Source organism: Ciconia boyciana, chromosome 2 (genome assembly GCF_034638445.1).
Source record: "Ciconia boyciana chromosome 2, ASM3463844v1, whole genome shotgun sequence".
Taxonomy (NCBI): domain Eukaryota; kingdom Metazoa; phylum Chordata; class Aves; order Ciconiiformes; family Ciconiidae; genus Ciconia; species Ciconia boyciana.
The window spans coordinates 25,512,899-25,539,669 of record NC_132935.1 but is presented as its reverse complement, the minus strand read 5'-3'; the positions used below and the strand labels follow the sequence as shown (position 1 = coordinate 25,539,669).

The 26,771-nt window shown below is 39.5% G+C and overlaps 1 protein-coding gene across 5 annotated transcripts in view; it reads left to right on the top strand.

Moving 5' to 3' along the window:
• CPQ (carboxypeptidase Q) overlaps positions 1-26,771 on the top strand; it is a 166,469-nt gene that overhangs the window by 112,923 nt on the left and 26,775 nt on the right. For all 5 annotated transcript variants that reach the window (XM_072851188.1, XM_072851192.1, XM_072851190.1 and 2 more), the window contains 2 exons: positions 12,570-12,661; positions 22,719-22,920. In XM_072851188.1, coding sequence (XP_072707289.1) covers positions 12,570-12,661; positions 22,719-22,920 — 294 coding nt within the window. The remainder of the gene's footprint in view (positions 1-12,569; positions 12,662-22,718; positions 22,921-26,771) is intronic.

Genomic DNA, 26,771 nt, shown 5'->3' with positions numbered 1-26,771 from the left:
TAACACTGAAGTTTAATGAAGCACAAAGGAAAGAAGAACAGCATTTTTTTTTTTCCTGGAAGTCTTGAAGCTTATATATGCCGCTGATCAGCAAGATCTGTGGCAAGCTGCTTCATGGCATATGTGATTAAAAAATGAAGAACTGGAAGTGTTTCCACAGAAGTTGTTTATGTGAAGAAAGATGAAAGTTTCAGCTGGTTATTGCTCTTTATTCCTTTTTCTGGGAATAAAGATGTCTTCAGAGGCACTGAGGCAGTTCGTGAGCTGGTCTGAACTGGTAAACTCCCTTTCCTTCAGTGGAGCCAGGGCTGTTGCGATTAGCTGAGGATTTCTAATGCTTAAGAAATTACCCTTCATAACTGCAGGCAGGGTGTCCGAGGCAGAAAGCTTGTGCAATGTGCAGTTTGCCTGCAGCTGTGTCTGGCAGCTGTCACCCTCCCCAGTCCTCTGCAGTTTTTAACCTTTTGGTCAATTGTAACTAAATTTGATAGAGGCATAGAAATATTTAGAATATGAAGTTCTGATACTTCGTTGCAAATGGGTGATTGAGGAGAGATGCATTTATGTCCCGACTGAGGGAGAGGCAGGAAGAAACTCCGCTTTTATCCTTTCCTTGTGATGATGAACACCTGGTTAATCAGCACGTGTGTAGCTTTGGTGTAAGCACCAGAGCCTCTTTCTTTGTAATCCGTCTGCAAACTCTGTGTGATAGGTAGCAAATATTGCTACAGTGGTAGTGAGAGTGTTGTTTGGGGTAATTTAGACATGGGAAGGCACTGGGGGGGTTTTAGGGAGGAAGGGCTGAGGGGTTCCTGTCTTTAAGCTGAGGGAATCCGTGGCGTGTTCCATGAGCTGTGATGTGGTGTGAGGGCATTTGGAAGCTGTAGGAGAGACAGCATTCAAGCAAATTGGGGCTTTCTAGTTTTGCAGAACAACAGCTGTGTTGCTAACTACAGTCTAGAAACCTCAAACCCAATTTGTTTTCAGGTTGCATTTATAATTCTCCAATTTTACATTTGTTAGTTTGCGTGCAAAAAAGGTGTCTCTGGAGGCGGCCAGCACCATTTACTTCAGCATTTTCATGTTAGTCTGGTTAATGCTCTGGTGTAATTTGAAACACAGTTTCTCTTGTCCCTGTGTCACATCAGGTTTACAAAAGAAGCTGCCTTTCCATGCAAGACAAAAGACTGGTTAAGCAGCTATTCATTAAAAATCACCATAAAATTACCCCTGACTTTATTTTGGTGCTGTGTTTTGCCTGTAGTTGGCTATAGAGGTTGGACAGACAGCCTGTGGGACTCGATCCTGCTCTGGCTGTTGATTGCCAGTTTCTGTGAAGGAGGTATTTGTGTTCCTGTCACACCATTTCAAGCCTCCTGCTGCCACCATGCCAGTCTTGCTCAGGACTAATACCTGTGTACGATGTATTTGAGCAAGAAGCAGGTAGTATGTATCTGATGATTTCAGAGCTTTAGCCAGTGCTGCCTCTTTGCTCCTAATCCAGCTGTGTTGCTGCATCATTTGGCCGAGGGGCATTTGCCAGCAGAGGCCATGGGCGCTCTGCCCTGCTCCCACCCTGGGGAGCACCCTGCCAAAACCACCTCGCTCTCCAGTGCTAGAAACGTGGGACTTCCATCCTTAAAAGGAGCTTGAGGGAATTGATTAACAACAATAACAGAGAAAGGTCTTTAGAAGATGGTCGTATGGCAGTGTCAGCTTTCCAAGCATAATATTTTATGCCTCCTAACTGCAGTAGAGAGCCCACTGGAGTTAGAGATGCAGTCAGTTTTGATGGATGAATTTCACTGCTTTCTTCTGAAAAACTTCAGACATGATAACCATTGTGTCTCTTTTTAATAAAAACAGCTGGAGCCAATTTTTTTTCCTGTTGAGAAGAGAAGCTGACGGGGTCTGCTACTTGACACTACAGTCTAGTTTATTTTCACGGTCTCATCTCTGCTAGCACAGGAGGAATCAAATAGTCAACAGGTCCTTTGTTCACATCCCAGGTTTCTTTCAGCAACATTTACCCAAAAGCTCTCTCTCCTTGTTCAGAAATGTGTTTTCTACCTTTCCCTGGCTGTGTTTGGGTCTCGCTTGCTCCATCGCTAGTCAACTCTTGGTGCCCTGCCAAGCCCAGAGGTGCACACGTGTCCACCAGCTACTGCCCAGTCTGTGTGTTTACAGGGCGCATCTTCGGAAGAAACACAGTGGCTGTGCTGTGAATTTGCCAAATCACAAACTTATCCTCTTTCCCTTCAGTTGCTTGAACCGCAGCAGTGTAAGGCGTTGCCAGTTATTGCTATCTGAATTCCTGCCTGTGTTGAAGCAGTCGGTACAGACGTCAGGAAAGGCTGCACTCCAAAGACCACTATAGTGATGGATTGTGATTCAGCGTAAACGTTTCCCCACTTTTGCTGTTGTCTCGTGCACTGAGCTCATGTTCAGTCATGTCTGCGTGCCACATGAGACCAGGAAGTCTCCTGCTCAGACTGTACCTCCAAGTGCTTCTGGGAATCCTGGTTCTTCCATGTAAAAAAATATTTTCTATGGGGAGCTGCCAGAGCCAGCGAATACCAGGCGTCAAGTAGATGAACAGGGCACAGTTTCCTCTTCTGCACCCAGGGCAGGATGCCTGATGCCATTGCTGCTAGAGCAGCCTGATGAAGGAAGGATGATTGTTGACAAAGCTAATCCCAGCCATCACACCTTTTGCATGGCTTTCCTACATTCCTAGACGATGATCTACATGCACATGAGAAAGGGAGAAATGTATGGTGATATGTGCTATGCGTACTTCCCTCTCTTTGCCAGCGTTATGGGGAAATGGAGTTTGATGAGTCAACTTTCCTATAGATGTAGACATGGATCTGGTACAACCAAATCTCTATTTCATAGGATAAAGGCACAGAAAACTACAGAAATGTTTTAAAACAATGCACGTAAGAATTTCAAGGTACTACCTGAATTACATTTTATGTAACTCATAAGGAGTTGATTAGACAGTTTTTCCCCCTTAAAACTTATTTGAAATTGTAATTGTAACTCTCCTCTGAATTATACCCATGACTAATGTGACTGGAAAACCGTAAGACAGATTTTTATGCAGCTCACCGTAGTCTTTGTATGAAGTTACATTTCTCGAGTCCAAATTCACTGGCTAATATATAAGGACTGAAGATATGTTTTATTAAAAAAATGATCACTGGAGTCATTCCTTTTCTGTTAGTTTAATTGAAGTCATATAACTGCAATTTTAACCTACTTGCCAAAAATTTTGTTAAATGTTTTTCTGAATTTCCTATAGCTGTGGTGGTGTAGTTGTTTGCTGTCTAGGAGGTATGTTGTAAAACATGATTAAATGACTGCTTTTACTGTAGATTTTTTTTAATTATTAAATATGCCTGATCTTAACTCCTTGTTCGTACATTCTTTCCACTTCCCCAAAGTTGCATATTTTATCTGACCTTCACCTTTTGCAAAACTATTCAATCTACTTGGTATGAAATATCTGCATATGCTGTTACACTACAACTGCATTTATTCCTTCATTTCAACATTTGGTTGAATGCATATTTGGCAAATACTTAAATCTTCAGTTTCCATACTGGGTTGGCATAGCAGAGGGGTGACTGCAGGCCTACAAAGTTGTTAATCTGGCAGTAAATTTAGGCATACAGACCTCCATAACAATGTTGCCCTATGTCCTGTGGACTGCTGCTTCTCCGCAAGCTTTAATTCACCCAGGAAATTCAAGATAAATTGTGTGCTTTGTTTATCTATAAAAATCTTAAAAACCTGGCAACAGAGGCTATTGTGATTTTTTTTTCAAATTTGTAAAGTGGCTGACATGGTGAAATGCTGAAGTACTTCCCAGGTGGAGTCAGGGGCATCTTGTCCTTACTGTCAGTTTTTTTAAGGTATGTCTTTTCAATATGGGGCGACAAGTGTGGCTGGTGCATTTTCTGACTCATCAGCTCTGAGGACAGTCTAACAGATTCGAGTTTTTTCTAATCCAAAGAGCAGGGCAGCAGAGGCAGAAGGCAGAGCCACCACTAAATAAGGTCAAACCGTGGTTGATGCTTATAATCCCAGAGTGAGGGAGCGGGGCCCTGCACTGCCTTTTCCCCTCCACAATTTGATGAGATGTCCAAATACCTTTAAGGAAGGAGGTTTTCCTAAAGCGGAATAAGGTGCATTTTAAAGGTGGACAGTATCCTCTTCTTTTGAGGCACTTGGAGAACATGGCAACAGGATCAGAGCAGGGCAGGGGGTGGAGGAGTGCTCTGCTGGCTGGAGGCTTTGCTGTTTTACCCGTAAACAGGCAAGTAGCGTGTTTTGGGTTTTTTTTGTAGACATGACTTGTATTGACTTTATGACACTACACTAACCAGTTCTTTGTTTAAAACCCCATGTGCAGAAGAGCACGTTTGTCAGCGCTTCTCGCCTGAGCTGTCCCTGAGCTGTGCTGGCAGGTGGCAGGAGGTGGCAAGGACATGGCCCCCAAAGAAACCCTCGCTCTGGCAGCGTTGCTGCCTGGCTTGAGTGCAGCCCATCGCACCGGGCTCTGGGCTGCGCTTCCCTCTTCTCCCCCCATCTCCCCAGTCAAAAGGCTTAATCCATGTTATTTTTAGTTACTAGACTTGCAAATCATTCACAGCTTTCCCCTCCAGTCTTGTATATCCAGCTCTTTCCTTGACATTTCCTCTCGGATATTCCATCGCTTTCTTAAAATAAATCTGCCTACAACTTCTCACGTTTCCCACCTCCACTATTCTATAAATCTGCCCTTCCTATTCGGTCGTCAACTCATCAGCCTCCCTAAAAACAGAAAAATAAAATTGCTTGGATTAATCCCAGCGTCTCGCTGCACTGCCATCAAGGCCACTAGCCCGCCACTGGAGCTCTGCAAGCCCCAGTCCTTCCCCAGCCCGGCTCACCTCAGGCCTTGCTGTCTCCCTGCGCCTCTTTGCAGGGGCCTGTCCAAAAAGCTGCTCCCGCTCTGCGGCTGTCGCAGAGTCGCGTCCTCTTACCCCCCAGGGCACGGCTCTGAGCATGCCGCCAGCCTCAGGTGCGATTAAGCTGCAGTGCCCAGCTTGGCTTCTGCCTCCACTTTCATTTCCCACTCTCCAGCCCCTGACCTGCCCGTTTTCTGTCTTCTTCCTGTGATGCCACGTCTCTTCTCCAGGAAATGTCATTTCTCCTTACTTTATTTCTCTTTACCTTCAAGACTCAGAGGTTTACTCGCTTCCCAGCGCTATCCTGTGCAAGTACCTTGTCCTCAGTGCTGCAAACAGAACCCGTATCAACAGAGAAAAATCATGCAGATTGCATTGCATTAGACTAGTTTAAGAAGAAAACAAAGGCAATTTCCCAAGCAAAAAGCTGTTTCCCAGTCTAATTTGAGCTTCACTAGAGAATTAGAATATATCATAGTCAGGGTTTAAGTAATACTAAAAGGTTTTTTAAAAGGTGTGCTTTGCCGTACTTTTTGAAGCTTATAACTTTAATAGCCTTAGATTTTCTCTGTTAAATCATTATTTTTCACTCAAATAAAAAAACATTTCTTTTTAAATGTCTAACTAGACAGACACTTTTCTGCACAAATAGTGAGATTAGTTGTCTGAATCACAGAGGATTGTCTTTCTAATAACAGAATGAAAGCCAAAATCCTGCTGGTTTAGAATGGAGATGACTTCATCTTCAGAGGAAAAAGTCTGGACATCCTCGATTAATTGCATTATTGCTGTCATCCTACTGTAAATTGCAGTTTATTGCTATAAGTGTGTATTCCTTGAAATTAGCCAGAGAAACAGGATGCTAAAGGGGAAGAGCTTTTTCTCTAAAACAGAGCTTGCCTATGCCACAGAATACAGAAATCAGGTAGTATTCTGTAAAATACTTGGGAATATTGAAATCTTCCTGTCTTCTACTTCAAAAGCTATCAGAACCCTGTCAGAAAAGCAATATAATTGGGTAGCAAATGTTAGGAATTTATGCATACTCACTTTATTGGGACCTTAGTTTATTGGGACCTCTAGCAGAGGCCAAAACTGCAGAGTAAGCGTGGGCTCTTACTCTGGAAATACTATGGAAGGCTGCAACACCAAAACTTGTACAGTTACTACAAAGAAAAAAGAAGGGCTTAGAAAGTTATTGTGGCTTGGTGAAAGTGACCTTATTTGATAGTTCGCTTGAGGTCTACTCCAGAATAGGGAATATTATGACTAAAAATATCACTGATATAAAAAATAGGCAGTGTAATGAGAATGCAATGAGAGCTAAAATATGTAACTCGCCGTGAAGCCCAGCAGTTTAATTAAACCAGGAAATAAAGCATTTGCTGAGATTCTGGAAATTTCAGAAAATCTCCTGTTTCCCAGTCTGTTAATGAGTGGAACAGTTTCCACTTTAGCAGATAGAATCTAAAAGAAAATGAAAAAAATCCTCTGAATATTTGGACAGATTAAAAAAAAAATTAACAGAGCATGGCTAGTTTGGAGGGGATTTTAATGATGCATAAAGGGACTGCTAGTGCGTTATATGCAAAAAAGAGTAATTAAGAATGACTATTGATACAGCTAATTTGACCCTAAAATATACACCAGAAATTGCTGCTTTTTTTTTTGCAGAAGGCTGCTAGTTGCAAGAGACTTGGGAAATTTCCATGAAAACTGTGCAACAAAGAGCACAGCAGGAGAGAGGATGGGGAAAGCAGGAGACATAGCATGGAGGAGACTCGAAGACTGAGACACAGTTTTCTAAGACACTGTTTTCAGACAAACCCAGCTGATACTGCAGTAAATTAAAAAGGATGAGGACAAGCTAGTAGTAAAGAAAAATGTAAGTGCGTGCCTCATTAGAAAGGATAGTAGTCATGTGTTTAAGTTTGTCGATGCTGTGTGTGTTCCAACTTCAAACTCTAAACCTGCAGCTTGTCATCAAAGGAATCCTTTAAAACCAAAATGCCGTCACGTGAACGAGCCATGGATGACTGGTGTATTAGGTGTGTATCAGGGCCCTCTGCAAATTGTTCATGGAATAATTTCTAAGATAAATTTGTGGCACAGAGTATCAAGTGAGAGCATGAATGTTTCGTAGTATGCCTGGGAGAAAATAAATGGTGTGCAGCTAAAATGTTCAGCTCCAAAAAGCAGTGGATGGGACATGGACAATAATCTGCTGCAGTTAAAAGCACAGAGTTTGAATTTGGTAAGGTCATTGTCTTGCTTGAGTAATTTCAGCTGGTATGAAGCACATTACACAAGTGGAATTTTGCTATTGTAATGTAGCTGAAGGAAGGCAAGTGTTTGTACATTATTGGTATTACATCATTAATACATTACTGGTATTACATCAAGGGCTTAACCAGAGAACTTATTAAATATACCGTTTCATTCTTGTTTACAGAAAACTATGCTGATACTTGAAATGGAAGTAGATTGTACCACTGTGTTTGACGATGAATTCTTGTCTTCTTTAGGAAAATATGGAGTACTGGTTTTATTTTTATTTTATGCTGTGGCAGAGGTTTTAGAAATTCCAGGCATTTTATGAGAAGTACTTGCATGATAGAAATATCCCAACTAATGTCACACAGTAAATCCCCTATGTCTAATCAACTGCAAACCTGAAAAAGGTAGGGAGTGCATTAGGAATTTAATGATTGTCAGCAGTGTCATCATGTGTCTTACTACTCTTTGTATCAATACCCTTTTAAAGAAATTCCAGGCCATAGGGACATAATGCAGAAAAATGTGTCGCTCATGATGTTAAATGCAGCAGTGGACAACGCCTGAGGATGATATATCTGTATATACCTCTCCCTAGTAGCTCCTGAAGCAAATACGTCAGTGGCTCAGGCAGTATTAGAGTAAGGGATCCAGTAGTGCAATTTCTTCTACTTCTTCTACTTTAACAAAGCTCAGTTCAAGGCTTTGCTGGGCCATTTATGCAGGGTCTTGGGAGGGTAAAGCTGGCCAAGCTCTAAGAAACCTCATGTTCTTCACAGTTTCAGAGCACATGGTGGGGGGGCTACAGTAATTTTCCATTTTATTGGATACAGGTGAGCTTCAGCCCCATCTTTGTACTGCTAAGGAGCTTCTCCTGTTTTCAACTAATGCAACTTCTTATGAACGTTCTTAAAAATCAGGAGGGGTGGGAAATAAATGCAGCTTTCAGACTGAAGAAATAGAAATATACTTTAGAAATTAAAACCAAGAAGATAATATGTTACCACTGAATACACTATAAATGCAAGTTAAAATACTTTACCTGTTAATCTACTCACATCAATTTGCAGTTTGCTTATATGCCTCATGTAAGCTGAGCAGCTATTTGATTTGCTTGTGGGTGATCCCAGTGCCTTGGCTTGCAGGGGAAAAGATCCTTTTTCACAAAGGTGGAATGCTTTTTATATTTTCAAGAGCTGATCAGTCTTGTAACAACATGATGGCTTCTCTTGAAGAAGTCTGATTAGCCATCGTACACTGTCTTCTTAGAAAATACTATTTCTTTGTACTTAATCCTCTCCACCAGTAAGGATTTATGGTTATAAAGTGGGAAAATATTTACCAAAGGAAATTCAGTATTTACACTGCTGATCGCTATTTTGATTTTAAAAAAGGCACAATTCAAGTTGTCCCTCCTGGCTTATGTGCTATCTTGAGGGTGAGCACATTTTTTTTTTTTTACATTACATGTGACAGATGAGCATAATTTGTCGTGCTTGTACCAAACCATACATTTCAGTTTTGCTATGTGGGAATATCTCAATTCTATCAAGCATGAGCAAGATATGTAGGACACAAAATTCAGGTCTTGTATAGCATCCTGATAAGTATCTTATCACAAGGAGATCATCCACATGTGTAAGAACCTGTGTGGATTTAATAAACAGTCACATCTAGAAAATATCCTGAAATTGATAATTTAAAATTAATGTAAAATGTGTGTATATACATATATGTGTGTGTTTGTAACACCTCCATGTTATTTGCTGACAGTTGTCTTTTACACAAGTTATGAAAGAAAAGCTTTTGGCAATAGATTTCATTATAGCTGAGGCTGAAGTCAAACTGATTAGTTAATACCACTTAGTTACAAATCTTTTTTTCTCAAGCATTTGGTATTTTTGCTAACGTAGGCTTGTTGCTGACATCTGCAAGTGTGAGCACTCTATGATAATTTAAAAGAAACAAAAAATAGAGTCAATAAGAGCTGCAACTTGGTATGACTGAAGTGTTCAGAGCAATCATAAACTATGTTACCTGGAGAAAACAAAAGGGCTAGCAGCCACCCAGCACAGAGGGAATATAATACACCCAGTGTCCTGATGTACTTGCTACACACGTTTCCTTAGTCGTAGATTGACCACATCAATGTTTTTACTTCATCCTTTAACTTAGTAGCCCAGGTGCTGTATAGTATTTCTTATGCTTGGGATAAACCGTAAGAATGTAGAGGCTGATCAGTAAAATGCACCTTTGTGGTAAACTGTGACTATGTTTCCCTGTTAAGGGTAAGGTAGAGGGGGAAGAAAAGCTACTTCATTTTTCTAAAACATTGGAGATTTGTAAATTAATCTGTAGCTGGAGGAGGATCTATAGTTGTTTTGGTTTTGATTTTAGTTATGTGAGCTTAGAAAGAACAGTTTATTTGAGTACCAGCTATGACCTTCTGAATGTATCCTCCTGTAAACCCCTGCTATTCTTTTTATTGGGATGCTGCAGTAGGATGGAAACTGTGGGATTTTGGTGTTTTTGAGAGATGCTGAGCTCTGCAACTTTCATTTGAGTTAGTTACATAATCTCAGATCCAAGTGACCCAGGGAGGACATGGTAGGATCCCTGCAATGATCCATCAATGAATGCGGTTATAACCTGCTGCACTTTGCCAAAATGGTGGTCTATTTAAATGTTCTGGGTAACTTTAATTTTTTTTTCTTCTGATGTCCTTTTTGTTAGACTATGTAATATGTCCTTTATATAGATAAAAAGAAAAGAGGCATTATTTTATTTGTAAAACAGTTTTCCTTCATTTTAATATTTGCTACCTACCCCTCTACACGGTACACCCATCACAGAACATAGTTTTCTAGTCCACGTGCTATTTTATCATGCCTTTTCAACACATATTTAGACTGTGATCTGCAAGACTTCTGATTTTGTGGAGATTATACTTTGCTTAGGAACCAGTAGTTTTTAAGAAGCAAGCCAAAACAGTTAAACTTCATTTTAAAAAAATTGTAACTTAAGTACAGTACTTCATATTTTTTAATAAAAATGTGCATTGAGAATATTCTTAGCAATTTTACTTATGAATATTGGATTTGTTTGATGTTCTTTGGTCAGAATAGCTGCTTTTTTAATAACAGGTAGATAAATACTTCTCGCTTTCAGATTAAGATAATGAGGAAATTAAATTTTCCTCTGTAGACTATGTTTTGTATTTAAAATAACTGCCTCCATAGCTTATATATATATTTTTTTTTAACTTGCCGATTTAATTTCAGTAGAACACACAAGTGAATCTGCTGACAGAAATCTGTGAGATTGAAGGAGCTGATACACCACCTCTGAGACTGGAAAGACCAAAGCTCAGCAGGGCTTTTTTCTTTCCCCAGCTTTAATGGACAGATGCAATGACGGGCTAGGAGAGGCCCATAAGTCTCTCAAACTTTTTCCCCACAAGTGAGCTGAGACCTTCTCAAGCTCCTGCAGAGCAGGAGAGGTCGGCCAGGGTTACAGCCCGTTGGAGCCAAACGTGACATCCCTGATCACTGACCCAAGACCCCTTTGGACAGCAGTAGCAGACCAAAGCATCTTGATTTTTGCCTGGGAGGAGGCAGGAGATGCTGCTCCCCTGTCTCAAGCATCTCCTACCAAAGCTTCTTTCACAGCCTTGGCGTGGTGGGCTGGAGACTGGGCTTCAGTGCTTTTGTATTTTGTGATACAACAAACACACCTTTATTCACTGCTTAAACTGCAGTGCCATTGGGACCATGCTACAGGACTTCCCGCTCTATGCTTTATACCCAGCACCTTTTCTTCTTTAGAGCCACCTCTTCTAACCAAGCTGCTGACACATTTGTGGTTATTTTGGGTCTAAAGTCTTTCCAACTTCAACCCGATCGCTATTTTATTATCTTAATTTTACTTTATTGGCCATCTGGCTGATTTGAAAAGCAAAGGAGGCTAATCCTGTACTGTCATGATTTAGGAGAAAAGCAGGGAGTCCACTGGGATGCGTGCAAGGGGGTTGTCTTTAAAATAATGAGGTTTGATGACCTTTCTGTTTACAGTCAGCAGATCAACATTTAGAAAATACACCTTTAAACCACTTGTTTGCGCTTCCTTCATTATGAAATATTGGAAAATCCAAGGTGTCTTCTTCAGATTTTGAGTACTCCTTGTATACTCTGCCTTCAGTTATGAGGATTGCTGGCATGTAGTTTCGAGAAAGATATCTTCAGTTGATTTGCATTGTGTCAAGAGAAAAAAAATGAAGGTCAGGTCTATTTGTAAACTTCATCCATTTCAGCTAGGAAATGAAATAAGTTTTGACAGTGATACCGATATTATTTCTCCTCAGCACAGAAGTGTGTGTGGTAATTTGTACTTTATCACTTGTGATAGTCTACCCTCACTGGTTTTCTTTTCTTTTTTTATTTTTAATAGTTTTGAGGGCTTTCTTTTTGCTCGAACATAATTAGCTTTACACTGTACAGAGAACAGTATTTATTCTTTGTCTGTTTGCTCTTCTGTGCTCTCAGGTTTGATGTCTCAAATGTATTCGTTTATGAATAGAAGCAATCAAATAAATAAAGGGCAACAACTTCTATCTGTTCAGATCTGCCATGGCAGAGACGGTTTCAAAATTTATCTGAGAATCTATCTTTCTTACTGAGCTACCATAGCAAAACACAATGGCCTTGTGTTTGCCTTGTTTTAAAAAGCCGTGCATACACTCAGCAGTTGATTGTATTTCAGATTCCAAAGTACAGATTGTTGCTTTTCATTTTCCTGATAAAAAGCAAAATAATATTGCAGACCCTTAGTTCTTGAAATGGGTAGACATAAAAATCCAGCAGCTCATTTTCAATTAATTGTAATAGATTAACCATGACAAAGCAATGGTAATTCTCATGAAAATTTGATTTGGATCTGCTGAAAGCGGACACGCGTTACTTATGGCAGACCACCACAATGACAGCAGCATATGTCTCGGAAATGTATCAAGGTAGTTATTTTATGTTACGGTTTTCAGACACTTACAGTATGTCCCTGAAATGTGCTTCTCTTGTGCTACTGCAGGTGGTAGCAGCACCACAACAGCCCACTCCTTCCTCGCGTGGGCTCTCTCCCCACACCCCAGTCCTTCCCCCCAAACAAACAGAAAGTGCTCTCAGCAACGGAACCCACACTTGAAATAGGTTGCGTTTGGTGAAGGTAGAGATGACTGAATGGAAACCCAGGCTTTTCATCCATTGGGGGGTGGAGACCAATGCAAAAAATGCTCAAATATATGGATATTAAGTACTAAAAACAATATTTAAAATTATGTTTTAGGACTTCGCCCAAAAAGGACTCTGCGCTTGGTGCTATGGACAGCAGAAGAGCAAGGAGGAATAGGTGCTGAGCAATACTATCAGTTGCACAAGGTAAATGATGTCTTCAGGTGATTTGCTTGACAGCACTTTTCTCCCTAGTCTCGTGACTTGCATATTATTTTTGTCAAAATGTTCAGCTTAATATCTAACCAAAAATAGTGATTCCAGTTCTGCCTGAAAGTATATTTTCTGGTTTTAATCATAAATGTAAACTTCCTTTTTACATGTAACAGAAAGTGATGCAATCATATATATACATGTTCTGCTTGACCTAAGATATTCTGTAACAAAACTGTTCTGAAACAGATATTTCGTGATGATATCTGCCATAGCTTTCAAACAATGCTAACTTTCTGAGAATGAATGATGAATGGTCCACATATGTTGGCAATATAAATACATTTTGTTTGCCTTACATATTTCTGCTTTGTTGCATTTTCCCATGATATTTTACAATGTAAAACATAATACACAGAAGAATCTTTGCTATCTTATCTTAATAGTGTGTAATCTAAAATACTCTTTGCCAATTATTAGTTTTATGCGATCTAGAACATTTTAAATGGTTGATTTCTGATGATGTAAGGAACACAAACTCTGTGACTGGTTATCAGGGTAAAAACACTGTGTATTGTCACATCTGTCTCTCCTGCCAACAACTGCCTTTTCAAAGTACATCGTGACATAAAGGGCAGTTGCATAAAATTATTTTGTAGATAAGTCTATGTGTGGGGAAATTTTCCCAGAAAAATTATGCTGTACCTGTGTAACTAAGCTAAAGTAGTTATCTTTTATTCTTTTCCCTAATTTAATAGTATTACTCTCAGCAATGGTTAATATATCCAAGGCAGAGACAAGATGAATGCAAATGTGTTTAGGAATTCACCTGCTATACAATAGTACGAAAGCAGACTTACAAGCAATTCCTAAGAGTATGTTTTTAATGGTAAGCAACCTATCAGAACAAATAAATGGAAATTTCACTTTGAATCAAATTCATTGTGATGAACAAAACTAAATCAATTTGCATCTGCAACAGAGTTGTCAGAGATAGCATTACAGGGGTTATGGTTTTCTGGCTAATTGATGAACAGTCAATTATTCCCACTAACTTGTTTAAAATTACTAATACGTGTATTTAACTACCCATATATGATGTAGTTCCTCCTTATATCTCCAAATTATGGGGATAGCTCAGCTCTCTCATTTGGAAGAGGTACCTAAGAGCTTGCTTTCTCAGCTTCAGGGAGGTGACAGGTTGCAGTTAGGATGTATTAAGGACTCTGGATTTACCACTGGTACTCTGGTGTTCAGCAGGATTAAACTAGAATGAAATGTTCTGGAATATGTAGCACAGGAAAGAGATGCTTCTCATGTACAGAAGTGCATTTTGGAGGAGCTGGAGGGATGCTCTGTGCCTAGTGCACACCACTCATGAGAAATGTATCGTCACCTCTGTAGGTTTCCATGTCAGCAAATAAGCTCCATCCTATGGTGGTGTTGTCAGCAACACATGAAATTGTCTCATGCACGTCTCATCTTTTGCCAAAATGTCTGCGTTTCACTGTTGTCTCTAGGATTTATATTCGGATGTAATATCAAAAAGCAGGCTTAAGGATCAAATAGGGAAATATAAAGCAGGCTGGGTGTTGTTTGAAAGATATTTGGTTACTTTGCTTTTAAAAAAATGAGACAAAGATGCATCCCAATTTTTGCTCTGCTGATGCGATTCCATCTGGATGTTGTGCTCTGCGAAGAAAGCCCAGTCAAACTTCACAAGAGTTTGTAATTTACATGGAGAATTTAAGCAGAAATGACATCCGTCTGTTGTTTCTTGTTCTTGTTCCCCCCCTGCCATGTGATCTGGCATAATTATAAATTGATACAACTATAGGACATCGCATTACTCATAATAACAAAATAAAGCAGATTAATACTGTACATTATACTTAGCATGAAAAATAACTTAACCTTTTAATGATTTACTTGTGCAAATTTCTGGCAATTAGGATAGTATGGCATAAACATTGCTTGCTGATGGTAATAAGTACAAATTCACTGAGTGGTATTTAAAGATGCCTTGTTAAATGAAAGATGGCCTGTATGACTCATCTACATGACTTTAGTTCGCTACAAACAAGTAGAAATATGAATGCAGTAATTCAGTACAGACATGGATTTCCTTGACATTGTAAATTAGCTCCTCATGTCAGTGCAAATGTGGCAGGGGGGAAGAAATGAAGACAATATAGTACTGGACAAGTACAAATACTCTTACTTTCGTAGCTTATTTATTTTTTCTTTCCATTTAATTTCAGGTCTTCCTCATCTGTCATTGTAGGTTGCCACTGCTAGAAGGTGGATAAGTTACTGCAGAAATAACTGAGATAGCAGCATAGTGGTTTTACTATGGTGCCAATAATTAACTCAGATCCCTGCATAATAGCATTATTTATATCACTCAAGTATTTCTGTAGAGCCCAGTATTATAGTTTCTGATTATTAAAACTAGCGATAGGGTATATTGGGTGTTAAAACTTGTAACAGAATGTAAGACCTGCCATACTGGGTTGACCAAAAGCTCAGTCTAGCGTCGTCTCCTGTTTCTGATAGCATCCAGTAAATAGATGCTTAGGAAAAGCATGTTTGCCCAACGGCAGTCAGAATAAGCTCAGACACATAGATTAGTCATGCAACCATGCTTTCATTTTATCACATATTTTCTGGAGAGCATCTCATGATCCTTATCCATTGTTTCCTTTGTATGATTTTTCTAAGACATTTCCAAGAGTTGAAAGCCAAGTATCGTCCAGCAGTTTCAGTGCCTCCGTTAGTGTATGGGTACCTGCTGCCCACCAGTACATTGCAGAGCACCTGCTCAGTTTTGACCATGGGGTAAAAGCCTCCCAGGGGAATCACCAGCATCTTTGCTCCCAAAGGAGATACCTGCTGAAGTGCTCACTGCTTTTAACTGTTAGCCAATAATTAGATTTAATTCCAGACTGAAAAAAAAGCCTGATTTTCCTTTACAGTAAAGACCCTTTATCTTGATGAAGGGTAGTGAAATTAAAGGTTCTAAGTGTAAATCAGGCTCCAGATCTTGGGGTTCGACACTACATCTGTCGATGTACTGGGCATCTAAGTCTTTGTCCAGTGCTTAGTGTTGTGTGACCCAGTTGCTGAGTAGGGCTCTTGTGTACAGACAATACAGTAAATAACTTAAAAAATGTGAAACATTGGATCTGCTGCTTTCCTTTCCAAGTTGAATGGAAGAAGCAGGAGGAACCCAGTTTAGTAATTCCGGAGGACCTCATGTTGCAGCTATTCAGTACAGATTCTCCTACAACCTTTAACAACGGTACCTGAGTTGGGTTTTTAAGCAGGGTTTTTAAGTTTTTGTATGTTTACTCTTCATGAGGGGAGAAAGAAGTAGATGTAATGAAGTGGCTGTCCTCCTTTCATTGCTTCGGACTAGTTTCTGTGAAAGATTTGTGTACCGTGAAGACAAGGTTACAGTTATTTACCCAGCTGAATTAAGGGACTGTGAATGGCTGATAGTATTTATTTGGAATAGAAGTATTGCATATAATCTCCTGGGAAAGCAAATACATTTTGTAATTAGAAGACTAAGAGATCCTAGGCCACATTCGGATTTACTTTAGTAACTGTTGTGATCATTGGAGGCATTAATGTGTTATGAATTTAATTCAAACTGCATTAGAGAAAGCATTATTAAAATATTACTGCATGCTTTTATTCCTATCTTAATGATGTTTACAGTACTTACCTAAATTTCTGGTGCAAATGCCATACACTGTTTTAACTTCTTAGGAAAGGTTATGAAAAATATCAGTCACCAGTGTTTACTGGGGTTTCCTTTTTGTGTTTATTACCAAGAAGATTTGATATTTTGCCCAAACGAGGTCTGCCTGAAAACAGAACTTTCTGAAATGCTGGTATCTTGTTGCTAATTTAAGTACTCTTTGTTGATGCTCACATGAGGTTTCTACTGTGATTTGCTAATGAGTTACTTTCTCTAAGAAGCAAATATCAAAAAAATTGCTTGTCACTTTCAGGTGAAATGATTCTTCCCCAGAAAATATTGGCTCCTCAAACCCAGAGTTTTCAGAAAACTCCTGTGTTTCAACATCCTGTTTATTTCCCAAGGTACCAAGTACTCTGGTGAAACGCGAGACATGGATTTGTGTGTGATTTGAACCAAACACATCAAGGACTTTAATGTGGGTTCTTTTATCCCAGTGAAGTATGTTGACCATTTGCCTATTGACTGTTCTCAGGAAATATTCTCTGTAATCAAAAGTTCTGTAAATTCACTGCTTGTTGTTTTGACTGCTGCTGTCCTGCTGATCCCTTTCATTGAGAAATGAAAGAAATGCATAAAAAGAGAAGTGTGCAGTTAACAGAATGACAAAAAGAAAATAATTACACTGTATTCTCCAGAATCACAGTTAACAACCAGAAGTACCCTTGATTGTGTTAAGCACAGTAAAGCTAGCATACTTCTACAATTATATTTTACACCAGTTCTAGGTCAATAGGAATTCATAATTCTTAATATTGAGGTGTCACAGTCCTAGTGAGAGCTGCAGAGGAAACGAGATTTTACTAAAACACAAAAAGGGGTTGATTCCTTACCCTGTCTGAAGCAGGGAAGACCCAGAATCAGTCATAGCAGTGTGTCTCCTGGCTGCCTGGTCTTCCATTCCCTGCGGGCAAATTTCATACACCTCTAGTGTTAGGAGAACTTTTGTCTTTGTGCCTTTCCTCCCTTTTCTTTCCCTCATGCAAGTAGCAGAGCTGGCCTCTGAAATGTTGTAAACTGGTGGAGTCATCTTCTGAGGTTAGCTGCTCTGCTTTCATACTCCAGGCAGATGCACCCCACCACAGGTCCTTGGTGCTTTGGGATGTTCTGCTGTAAGAAAGCTGGGCTCCTTCTGTCCAAACTCGCCGCAGCTGTGCAAGATACAAAAAATTGTTGCCTCTTCTTGACTCATCGTGATGAGCTTCCTCCTCAGTGACTTCTTTTCATTTTAACATTGCACCTCTTATCCAGATGAGAACCTAAAAGCATTCTGCATAAAACCAGGAAATATTAATGATGTGTGCTGTGGTAATTTCTAAGGTGTTGCTGATTTATTGTTATCAGTCTGTTACTGAAAGTTAAAAAGTACTCACTTGCTTATTGAAAGCAGTAAAAGTTGTCTTAAGTTGAAAGATGTAAACCACAATTTTTAATTTTGGCAGTGTTGCCTATTTTCAAACGAAAACCTAAAACCTTTCAAAAAGGGACAGTGGTGGGACAGAGTCATTCAGAGTCATAGACAGTGTTTTGATACCCTTGTATTTGAGCAGTAAAAGGGCTTAAGTTATGGAACGTTTTCCAGGAAGAGCACTTTTCTTTGATATGACTCTTTGTCAAAGAAAAAACCTCCCAAGACAAGGCTGCAGATAAGCTGATGCATACCTTACATAGCCTGCTGCTGTCTTCAGAGCTGTCTGCTTTTTCTTGTCTGTCATCCCGGAGAACTTACAATACTGAATGGTCATCTCTGTGAGTGCTGGCAAGTGGCTGCAGAGGAAACAGTAGCGGTATTGTACAAGGCAAGACATGCTAGTAGTATGTTTTTACTGAGTGAAATGCTAATAAGTACATGACCAAATCCTGCTCCAGGGCTGTTGAAGTTACTGGGACTTTTGTCATTGGCTTCTCGGAGGTCAGAACTCTGTAACTCTGATAGAGAGCAAGCCATAAAATCTGTGAACTTTTTTATGGACTGCTTACCCGCAAAATGTTGCAGAAAATTATTTCATCTTTTAACAAAGGTATGAGCCGTATTCATACCTTGTCATCTATCAAAAATCGTGCTAATCTTCAGCTTTACAGCAGCTTTCTCCCATATAATGATGGGGTAATTTACAAAAATTTATAACTCCCAATCTTCCTGATTTTCCCTGTCTTCCTTCAAAGAGTGTGAGCAGTATGATCATGCTTGTGGCTGGTGATAATTATGCCTTGATGCTGGCGCATCTCTGCTTCCTAACAGCTGTTCTGGTGTTTTTTCTCTAGTTTCCATTTATGCTGGTTTGGTTCATTAAATAATCTTGATCCCAAACAGCAACTCAAAATTACACTACACCATGTTTATATATTATTAAATACTTAGAGTATATTACTTATTTTATTTTTTTCTTTTCCAGCTGTCACATTCACTTAGGTGCTTCCGGTGTTTTCTCTTGTCTTTCCTGTAGTCTTAGTTACCAGCCTAACAAAGCTGGGTGTTGATTTAAGCATACTTTTAGTACCGCAAGTGGGATGACCGTCATTTCACCCTAAGTTCTGCAACACGGTTGTTGCCATGCTATACTTGGATCCCAACTGCTCCGAGTCAAATATTGGAATACAAGAATACAAGTGTTGGTGTTTCCTAAAGTTAAGTGTAAATCAATAACAGAAAGCTGAAAATGCACTGTCGGATTAACTGATGTCCCTTATTACTGGAACAAATTAACCATTAGTCAAGGACAGTGCTTTGCCATTACAGACTTTAGTATTTTCCCTGTAAAGTGGTGATTTTTCTCAGTGGAATGAAAAAGAAAACCAGTAAATGAGCTATTGGACAAGTAATAACACTCTATTTTAAATAGCCCCAAATTACTGAAGGCTTTTAGGACAGCTGTTCCCTCCCTTGTCCTTTCAGGTATCTCACTGCTTTAGCTGGGTAAGAGGAATTGCCATCAGTGACTTGGTAGATTAGTCATGAGATGTTAGAGTCTAGTTTAACATTTGGTAAGAATTAACAATTGGGATTTTGACTGAATAAGTACCTACCTGTATGCTTGGGATTGCTGGTGTTTACTCTAGATGGGATATGTTTCCTACCGATAGAATACGAGTCATGTATGACAAGAGTTTGTTTTCTTAATTTAAAAGATTTGACTGTAATTTCATGTTTTCAAGTGTTTGCCTTAGAGATGAGAAGCACTTGTATTTTTAGCTTTGCTTAATAAAGATAAAAATAGATTGTTTATAACAAATAAACAAATAAAAGGAATTAAAGTTAAAAAATTAAAAATAGGAGAAGTATTGGCAAGGATCGTGCCTATTTGCATATTCAATGAAAATAGCAGGCTTTAGAAAGCCAATTTTCCCATGCAATATTTATTGTAAAGTTTCATTTAAAAGTTCAGTCAAAGAGCTAAACATGATAAGATAAAGAGAGGTGACCTCTTCTGTGACTGAGTCATAGGGAGACAAAGGATAAAAGTCTGTTTTGATGTCCAAAGAAATAGGCAGCAGGTTACACCAACAAGATTTAATTTTCTGGTATGTGCTAAGAGAAGTGGCACAGTATCAAGATGCAGCAAATGGGATTACTTTCTGAAAACAATGCGTACTGAGTTCAAAATGCTTATTTAAATGATACGTTCAGTATGGGGAAAAATGAAGGAAACGGCTGTGCCTGCAGTTATTTTATAAAATCTTACTGGTTTGTTTTGCTGTTCCTTTGAATTAGTCAAGGGAGCAATGTATGGTCTCACCCCGCTTTGCTAAGCGGCAGTTATTCCTGCGCCATAGAGGGCAAAGGACAATAGAGCATCTTCCCTATAGCATATTTTCCAGTGTGTATTTCTTTCTGTGTAAGTAGAAATGCCAATATACATGTACAAAAATGGGTATCATGAAACCAACCTAACCCCCTTTTTTTTAAGATTGCAACTTTCAAACTCAACAGTGAACAGTTTTATAATTAATCTTATCTTCTAGTGGACAAAATAGAGAAAAAGCTTTCTAAAGGATACGTGGTACTTCAAGTAGTTGTGACCTGTTTCTTTTTTGTCCCCCAAGGAGTCTAGTTTCTCTCCCCAGGGTGTCCTGTTTTCGTGCCACTCCAGCACGTTCTCAGAACTGAACGGCTTTCTTATAGAGCAAGAATATGGTGTAATGTATTCTGGGTGGCTTGTTTTCTCAGTTTCATATTAAAAACACATGCAAACATTTGTATGAGAAAACACAACTGAAGACTTCAGTAACGCTGCTATAGTAGCAGCTTATGACGTTTTGGAACTTAGGAATTCTGTTCTTTGGAGTGGTAGGTGATATTTCTTCTTGGTATCCATGCTGTTCCCACGCTCACTCTTCTTCTCACCTTACCGCACTGAATAGTCCCTTCCACTTGCCTTCTTGCTCCTACTCATAACAGCTTCTCTAAAAATGAGCAGAAGTCCTGCTTTGAAGACTCAGCCAAAGAGGCTGATTCTGAATGATTTCTATCATGGTATTTATGCAGGGCTCACTATAATTAAGTAAGCTTTTGTTGGCAATTCACCAGCACACTGAAATGGGTATTCTCTTCCCTAAGTGTTGCTGCTTGGGCTTGTGATATAAAGAAGATTTACATTTTGAGAAATTCTTTCTGTTGTACCTGTGACTTTGGAGCGTTATTGGTCCCTTTTACCATGCACTGTGCTTTTCTTGGCTTGCTTCTCTCCCACTATGTTCAGAGGGTCCATGAATCACGATTTCATGTTGAGGCTCATGACCTGTAATACTGCCTTTGATGATAGGCCTAGACACCACATGTATCCTAATTCTTTACATTTAATCTTTTATAAACTGAAGATTTTTTTCATTGTATAAAAATAGTGATTGCCAGTTTGGAGACAACGTTGGTTATTTCCACCTCGCTTTCCAGTAGTTGGATGGGTGGACAGGTAGGTTGGTTATTTTAAGGTATTATAACATTTACAGTTACTTCATCATATGCAAAGATTTTGTATTAAATTTTTTAACTGCTGGATATATTCCTAAGTTAGAAGTGAATATCTCTGCTATGTTAGAACTTGTTTCACTCAAAAGAGAAAAGTTTTGGGAAAGTAGAATGTAAAACACAGTTCTTGGCACATTCTATAAAGAACTTCTGAAATCTTACGTATCACGTTCACAGCCACCTGTGGTTCATATTTGGTTTTATATCCAGAAAAATGTGAAAGAATTCTTTACTGAATTGTAGGCTTATGTAAGCTGTTAATGACATGGATCTGTTACGTACCACTATCACATATCTCCTGTAATGATTTTCTTGTAATAACCCATGACAGCCATAAAATTATGGAATGAGATCCGGGCATAGGAGTAAAACCTCAGGTAAGTTCTCTTAGTCACATTCAAGATAGTCTGAAGTATAGCTTTTTTTCTGCCTGACCTGGCCATAAACTGTTTTTATTTTGCAAAAAAAGTTACATGCCTCTCAAAAAGAGCGAGACCTTTTTTCACATAAAGTCCCTAAGTACTTTATTCCAATTAAACCTTTGTGACTGAACATTCTGAATGTATGGGAAACAAATAAATGGCTCTGGATGCTAATTTTTGTTCTTTTAGCTAAAAAGAATCTCCCAAGTGCACACTACCAGCAAATGTTATTATGCTGTTTATATACAAAATCTTAAAATTTCATATTTCCTGTAAGGACTTACCTCAGAAGCACAAACTTCCCTTAAACCAGACATTATTCCTTCAGGTCAGGAGGAACCTTGGCAATTCAGTCCTCCAACTGAAGTCAGAGTTGACTACATGGCATATTGAAAATAATGTGTTTCTGAAGAGGCAGCAGCTGGTTTTTTTAAATGGGATGTTCTTCACAGTCTAAGCAAGCTTTGAATGCATCTAATTGTAAAGCCAACCAGACTGCGTACCCTCCCCCCTGCAGCAGAATTTCCGAGTTTCAGGTCTGAGAAGAAAGTGAGAGCTGCAAGTGAAAACTGAAATACGGTGGTAATGGCTTACCTTTCTAGGTGGCACTTCAGAAGTCTTAAAGCAAGTATTTGGGATCAGCAGGCCAGTCATGTTGTGGCTCCTACAGAATATTGATGCCTCAGAACTGAACTTGAACTGTTTCAGCGTTTTCATACAGAAAGATTAGGTCCCTTCATTTATGCTTATAAATTAATATACATGATCACAGGAAACATTGCTCTGCTTCTTAAACAAATTTGTTATGGTATGCTCACACTGACGTGCAGAATCTAGTATATGGTGCCAGTTAAAATAGCAATCACAAAACAGTATCTTCTTTCCTTACATGTTTAGGAAAATATCTCCAACTTCGATATCGTCATGGAGTCTGATGAGGGCACCTTCAAGCCATCTGGACTGGGTTTTACTGGCAATGCTAAAGCTCGGGACATCGTGAAAGAGATCATGACTCTGCTGCAGCCCATCAATGTTACAGAAGTTTACGATGGCGCAGATGGAACGGACATCGATTACTGGATAAGAGACGGGGTACCCGGTGAGTGTTCTTTACAGGTGACACCGCTCCTCCTGTGCAGTGGCACATCAGATGGGTGGTCTGGTGTTCTGAAAATAGTAAGAAATGCTTGCTCTCAAGGAGTAAAATTTACCGTAGGTAAAATGAGGAAATGTTAAAAGGTAACCAACAGAAATAGGACATAAAGTGCATTTGAGCTGCAGTTTAATAATTATATAGATTATATGTAGCATAACATGCCTAAAATCTTCTTTTTGGCTTTAAAGATTTGTAATAATTAATCCCAGACTGGTGGTTTATAAATAGTAAACTAAGGCAGAGGGGAATTCTCCAATGCAGAACAAATAATTTTTTTATTGTTATTATCATTTTGACTTTGAAATACAGGGCTTTTTATCCCTGTTTTATATGCTGAAGAAACAATGTTTTTGAGACATGACATTTAAAAGGTTATGGGGTGTTAAGGCGTGCTAAAGGGGTAAAATCCTGCGATGTTTGAACTGATTTAGGGGTTTGCTTGGAGTATTGTATCTGGCTCCCAGTGAGGAGCAGCTTGTTGGCAAAGAGGCTTGCAAGCTGTGAGAGAGATCCACCACTGGCAGCCCCCCTGTGCCGGAGACCCCACACTAGCACAGGGTCTTGCAGAGCACAAGAGTCCCAGTTAGAGGCCAGCCTGGGTGAAGCCTTAGTGAATTTCCATTTTAGTTTCCACACTTGAATAATAGTAGAAAGAAAAAAGTTTCATAACACTGATATTTAAAAAATTATGATCAGTTTTAAAATTTTAACGTTCTTTTTTTCCAGTGTTTTATGACTGAAGTAGGCTGGCACTTTTCTCATGCTAGTTTTATTAGCAGCTACAATATGCTTAGAGTCTCTTAATAGTTGATTAACTGCCTTGTTTTTCACCTGATCTTGTGGAAGACGCAGTGGGTGATGGGATATATGCTTCTTATTTATGGTCAGAACCCTTTGCTTCTCACTCACCTGGGGTGTACAAAGATACCATAAAGTTGACTGCCTCGAAAAATGTATGGATATCTTAATTTTCAAAGGAAAATATCTATGCTGGGCAAGAAGTATGGGTGAAGGGATGTTGTTAAACAGCTAGGGATTCATCTTCAGCTGGTGTGCTGCTTTCCAGGTGAGGTGCAAGCTGTTCAGTGCAGTGCCATACAGCTGTGACACTGGTGTGCACTCAGGTTCTTAGGCTCTGTAAGCCTCTGTGAGATGCCTCTGCACCTTACATGAGCGTTAGGACCATGTGCTGAGTTGAGCTGAGAGACTGTAAGTACTGCTGAGAGGCTGTAGCCATGCATCATCCTCCACAACCTGTAAGCGCCTGTGCAAAGACGTCTGGTCCAGAATTTCAGACTGACATGTCTATGCTGTAGTTGGAATATGAGAACTTACCATACAGCCTGTGTTTAGAAAATGCAGGTGTATCGGAATGATTTCCTAGGTAGGGTGTTGGGGCCAGAACGTGGAGGACATTACAGTCAGTCATTGGGGACTTCCATTGTGCTTCCCGTCTGAGGGCGACAGATTATGGAAAGAGAGAGAAGAATTTAGCATTCAAATGCCTTGTTTTCAGTTGATAATTGTGGGTGGTGCTTGTGATGACAGTGTATGTTGAGCTCTTGTACATGACTTTTCATCAGCTGAGGTGCACCTGGAGCATGAACAGCTACAGCTTGCCATGGTCCTCTTCATTAGTCACCTGGGCTACATGTGTAACGTACACTCAGCAGGAGCAGGGCAGAAAAGGGAGCCCTCTCCCATGGTCATCTGTACTCCTCAGAAAGCATAAATTATGAAAAATATCATAAACTATAAGCTCAACCTTGGGAAAACATAAATACACCAGAATCGAGACCTCAGTTTTTAAATAAATCTGATTTGCTTTCCTATTAAAAATTTGGCACATTAATTGATGATGGATTTTTTTTGCTATCTGAAGCTTTGATTCATTTAACTTCCTGTTAAGCAAATAACAAAGTGTTCTTGCAGCAAAGGAACAGTGATTCTTTTCTTCCCCATCGAGCCCCAGTGGGAAGGAATTAGCTCCACTAAAAGAATTTCGGCTGCTTTAGATTGTATTTCATACTGTACCAGGGAGAAGGCTAAGACATCTTGTAATCTTCACGCCTTGTCTGCAGTATTCTCACTGCTCGAATGAGCCCTTATGGTATATAATAACATTGGAACAAATTGAACACACTGTAACAGCTTTTATAATTTTGTCCAATTTAAACAAGCAGTCAAGTGTTGACAGTTCATCAATTTTATTTAAATATTTTCTTGAAAATACACTTGGTGGCTTTGTTTCTGCAACAGTGAGAGAAATTATGGTGTACTTCTTGAACAATAAGGATTGTTTCTGACATAATTTCTCTAGAATTTTTCTCCTTTTCGGTGTTCCTGAGATTCGCCTTTTTAGATGCTATTAAAATTCTGCTCCTCCTGCTCCTTTTGGTCTGAAAGGTCCACAGAGGGCAACAGTATGTGTGTTTTTCAGAGCTGTTCGTAGCTGCTGCTGAGACAGGCGAAGTGACTCTGGCTCCTTATACTCTGCTATTTCCAGCATGTTTATTTTTAATGGGCATGCAATGAAATGTTATTTGTAATGTTACTTAAACATATTTGCAAGAAAACAGCGGTGACTATTCTGAGATTTTAGGATGAGAGAGGCCAGGAAAGTTCTGAGTGCTTTGCAAACCATAGACTGAAGCTTAACTAATACCTCTAAAGCACAAGCAAGGTGATCTGCACGTAACACAGCAGTTTAATGCTTTGTGACTGTGGAGTATTAGAAATATTTCTGTCAGTGGCCTTTACATTGGATTATTTTGAGAACAGTTCAGCCCAGCGATGAGGAATGTCTGTAGCTGTGTTTTTCTACTGATAGCCAGTTTTCAGCTACTGAAAATATTTGTGTAACGTTTGTTTTGCTTTTTCATGAAGTATAAATCAAATGAAATGGGGGTTTTGTGGTGTCGTATTTTATGCTGTGGTTTTACAGTTTGAGGTGACCATTGGTCCTGAGACTGCTCCTTTATTAATTATGCAATTATCTTTCTCAGCTTTCTTTTTAAGACTTCAGTTATGTATTTGTTTTTAGTTAGGGATACATCTAAACTGTGATACATAAAGCTGTTCCTTTGCAACATGAGTCCTAATCAAGTTTGGCCAGAATGTGCAAATATAGGTGGGGAGATGGATTGGTTGGGTTTATTTGTTTGGTTTCTTTGCATGCTTTTTCACAACAGGCTTCTTCAGTGTCTGAAAGGGTTAAAAAACCATAAAGCAAGCCCTGCTAGACCAGTGCTCAGATATTTTTGTTGAAAAAGCAAGGTATCTGATGATCACACGGATGCTTCGAACATGATTTAGACCAGTTCCTGAGGTCCTAAGCACCAGGGCTGAGTCAGCCTTCCCTGCAAACCTTCAGAAACTGAGAAAGGGGAATGAAGTGATTCTATTTGTATGATGGTATCTAGTGAACATCAGTTCAGCTTTAGGTGTTAGGGGAGAGGAAAAGGGGTTCTCTCCTATTTTTGCAGAGGGAAGGCTGTTGTGACACAGTATTTCCAGGAGAGCTGGTTCAAGGATGCTCCTTTCTGCTGGCTCCTTTCTGCCAGGGAGGTTATCTGTTGCTGCAGTGCACTTGTCTGTTAGGAACTGAGCTGTATTTGAGATTGAGCTGACCCAGGACATCAAATAACTCCCAAAAGGCGTGTGGCAACTCCTCTGTTTAAAATTCAACCAGTGACCTAAATGTGAAACTCCTTTTTACAGTGTCACTCTGAACCTTGATGGTTGTTCCTGCCTCTCTGTCTCCGCAGTGACAGTGTCTTTCTTCTTTGTTACAT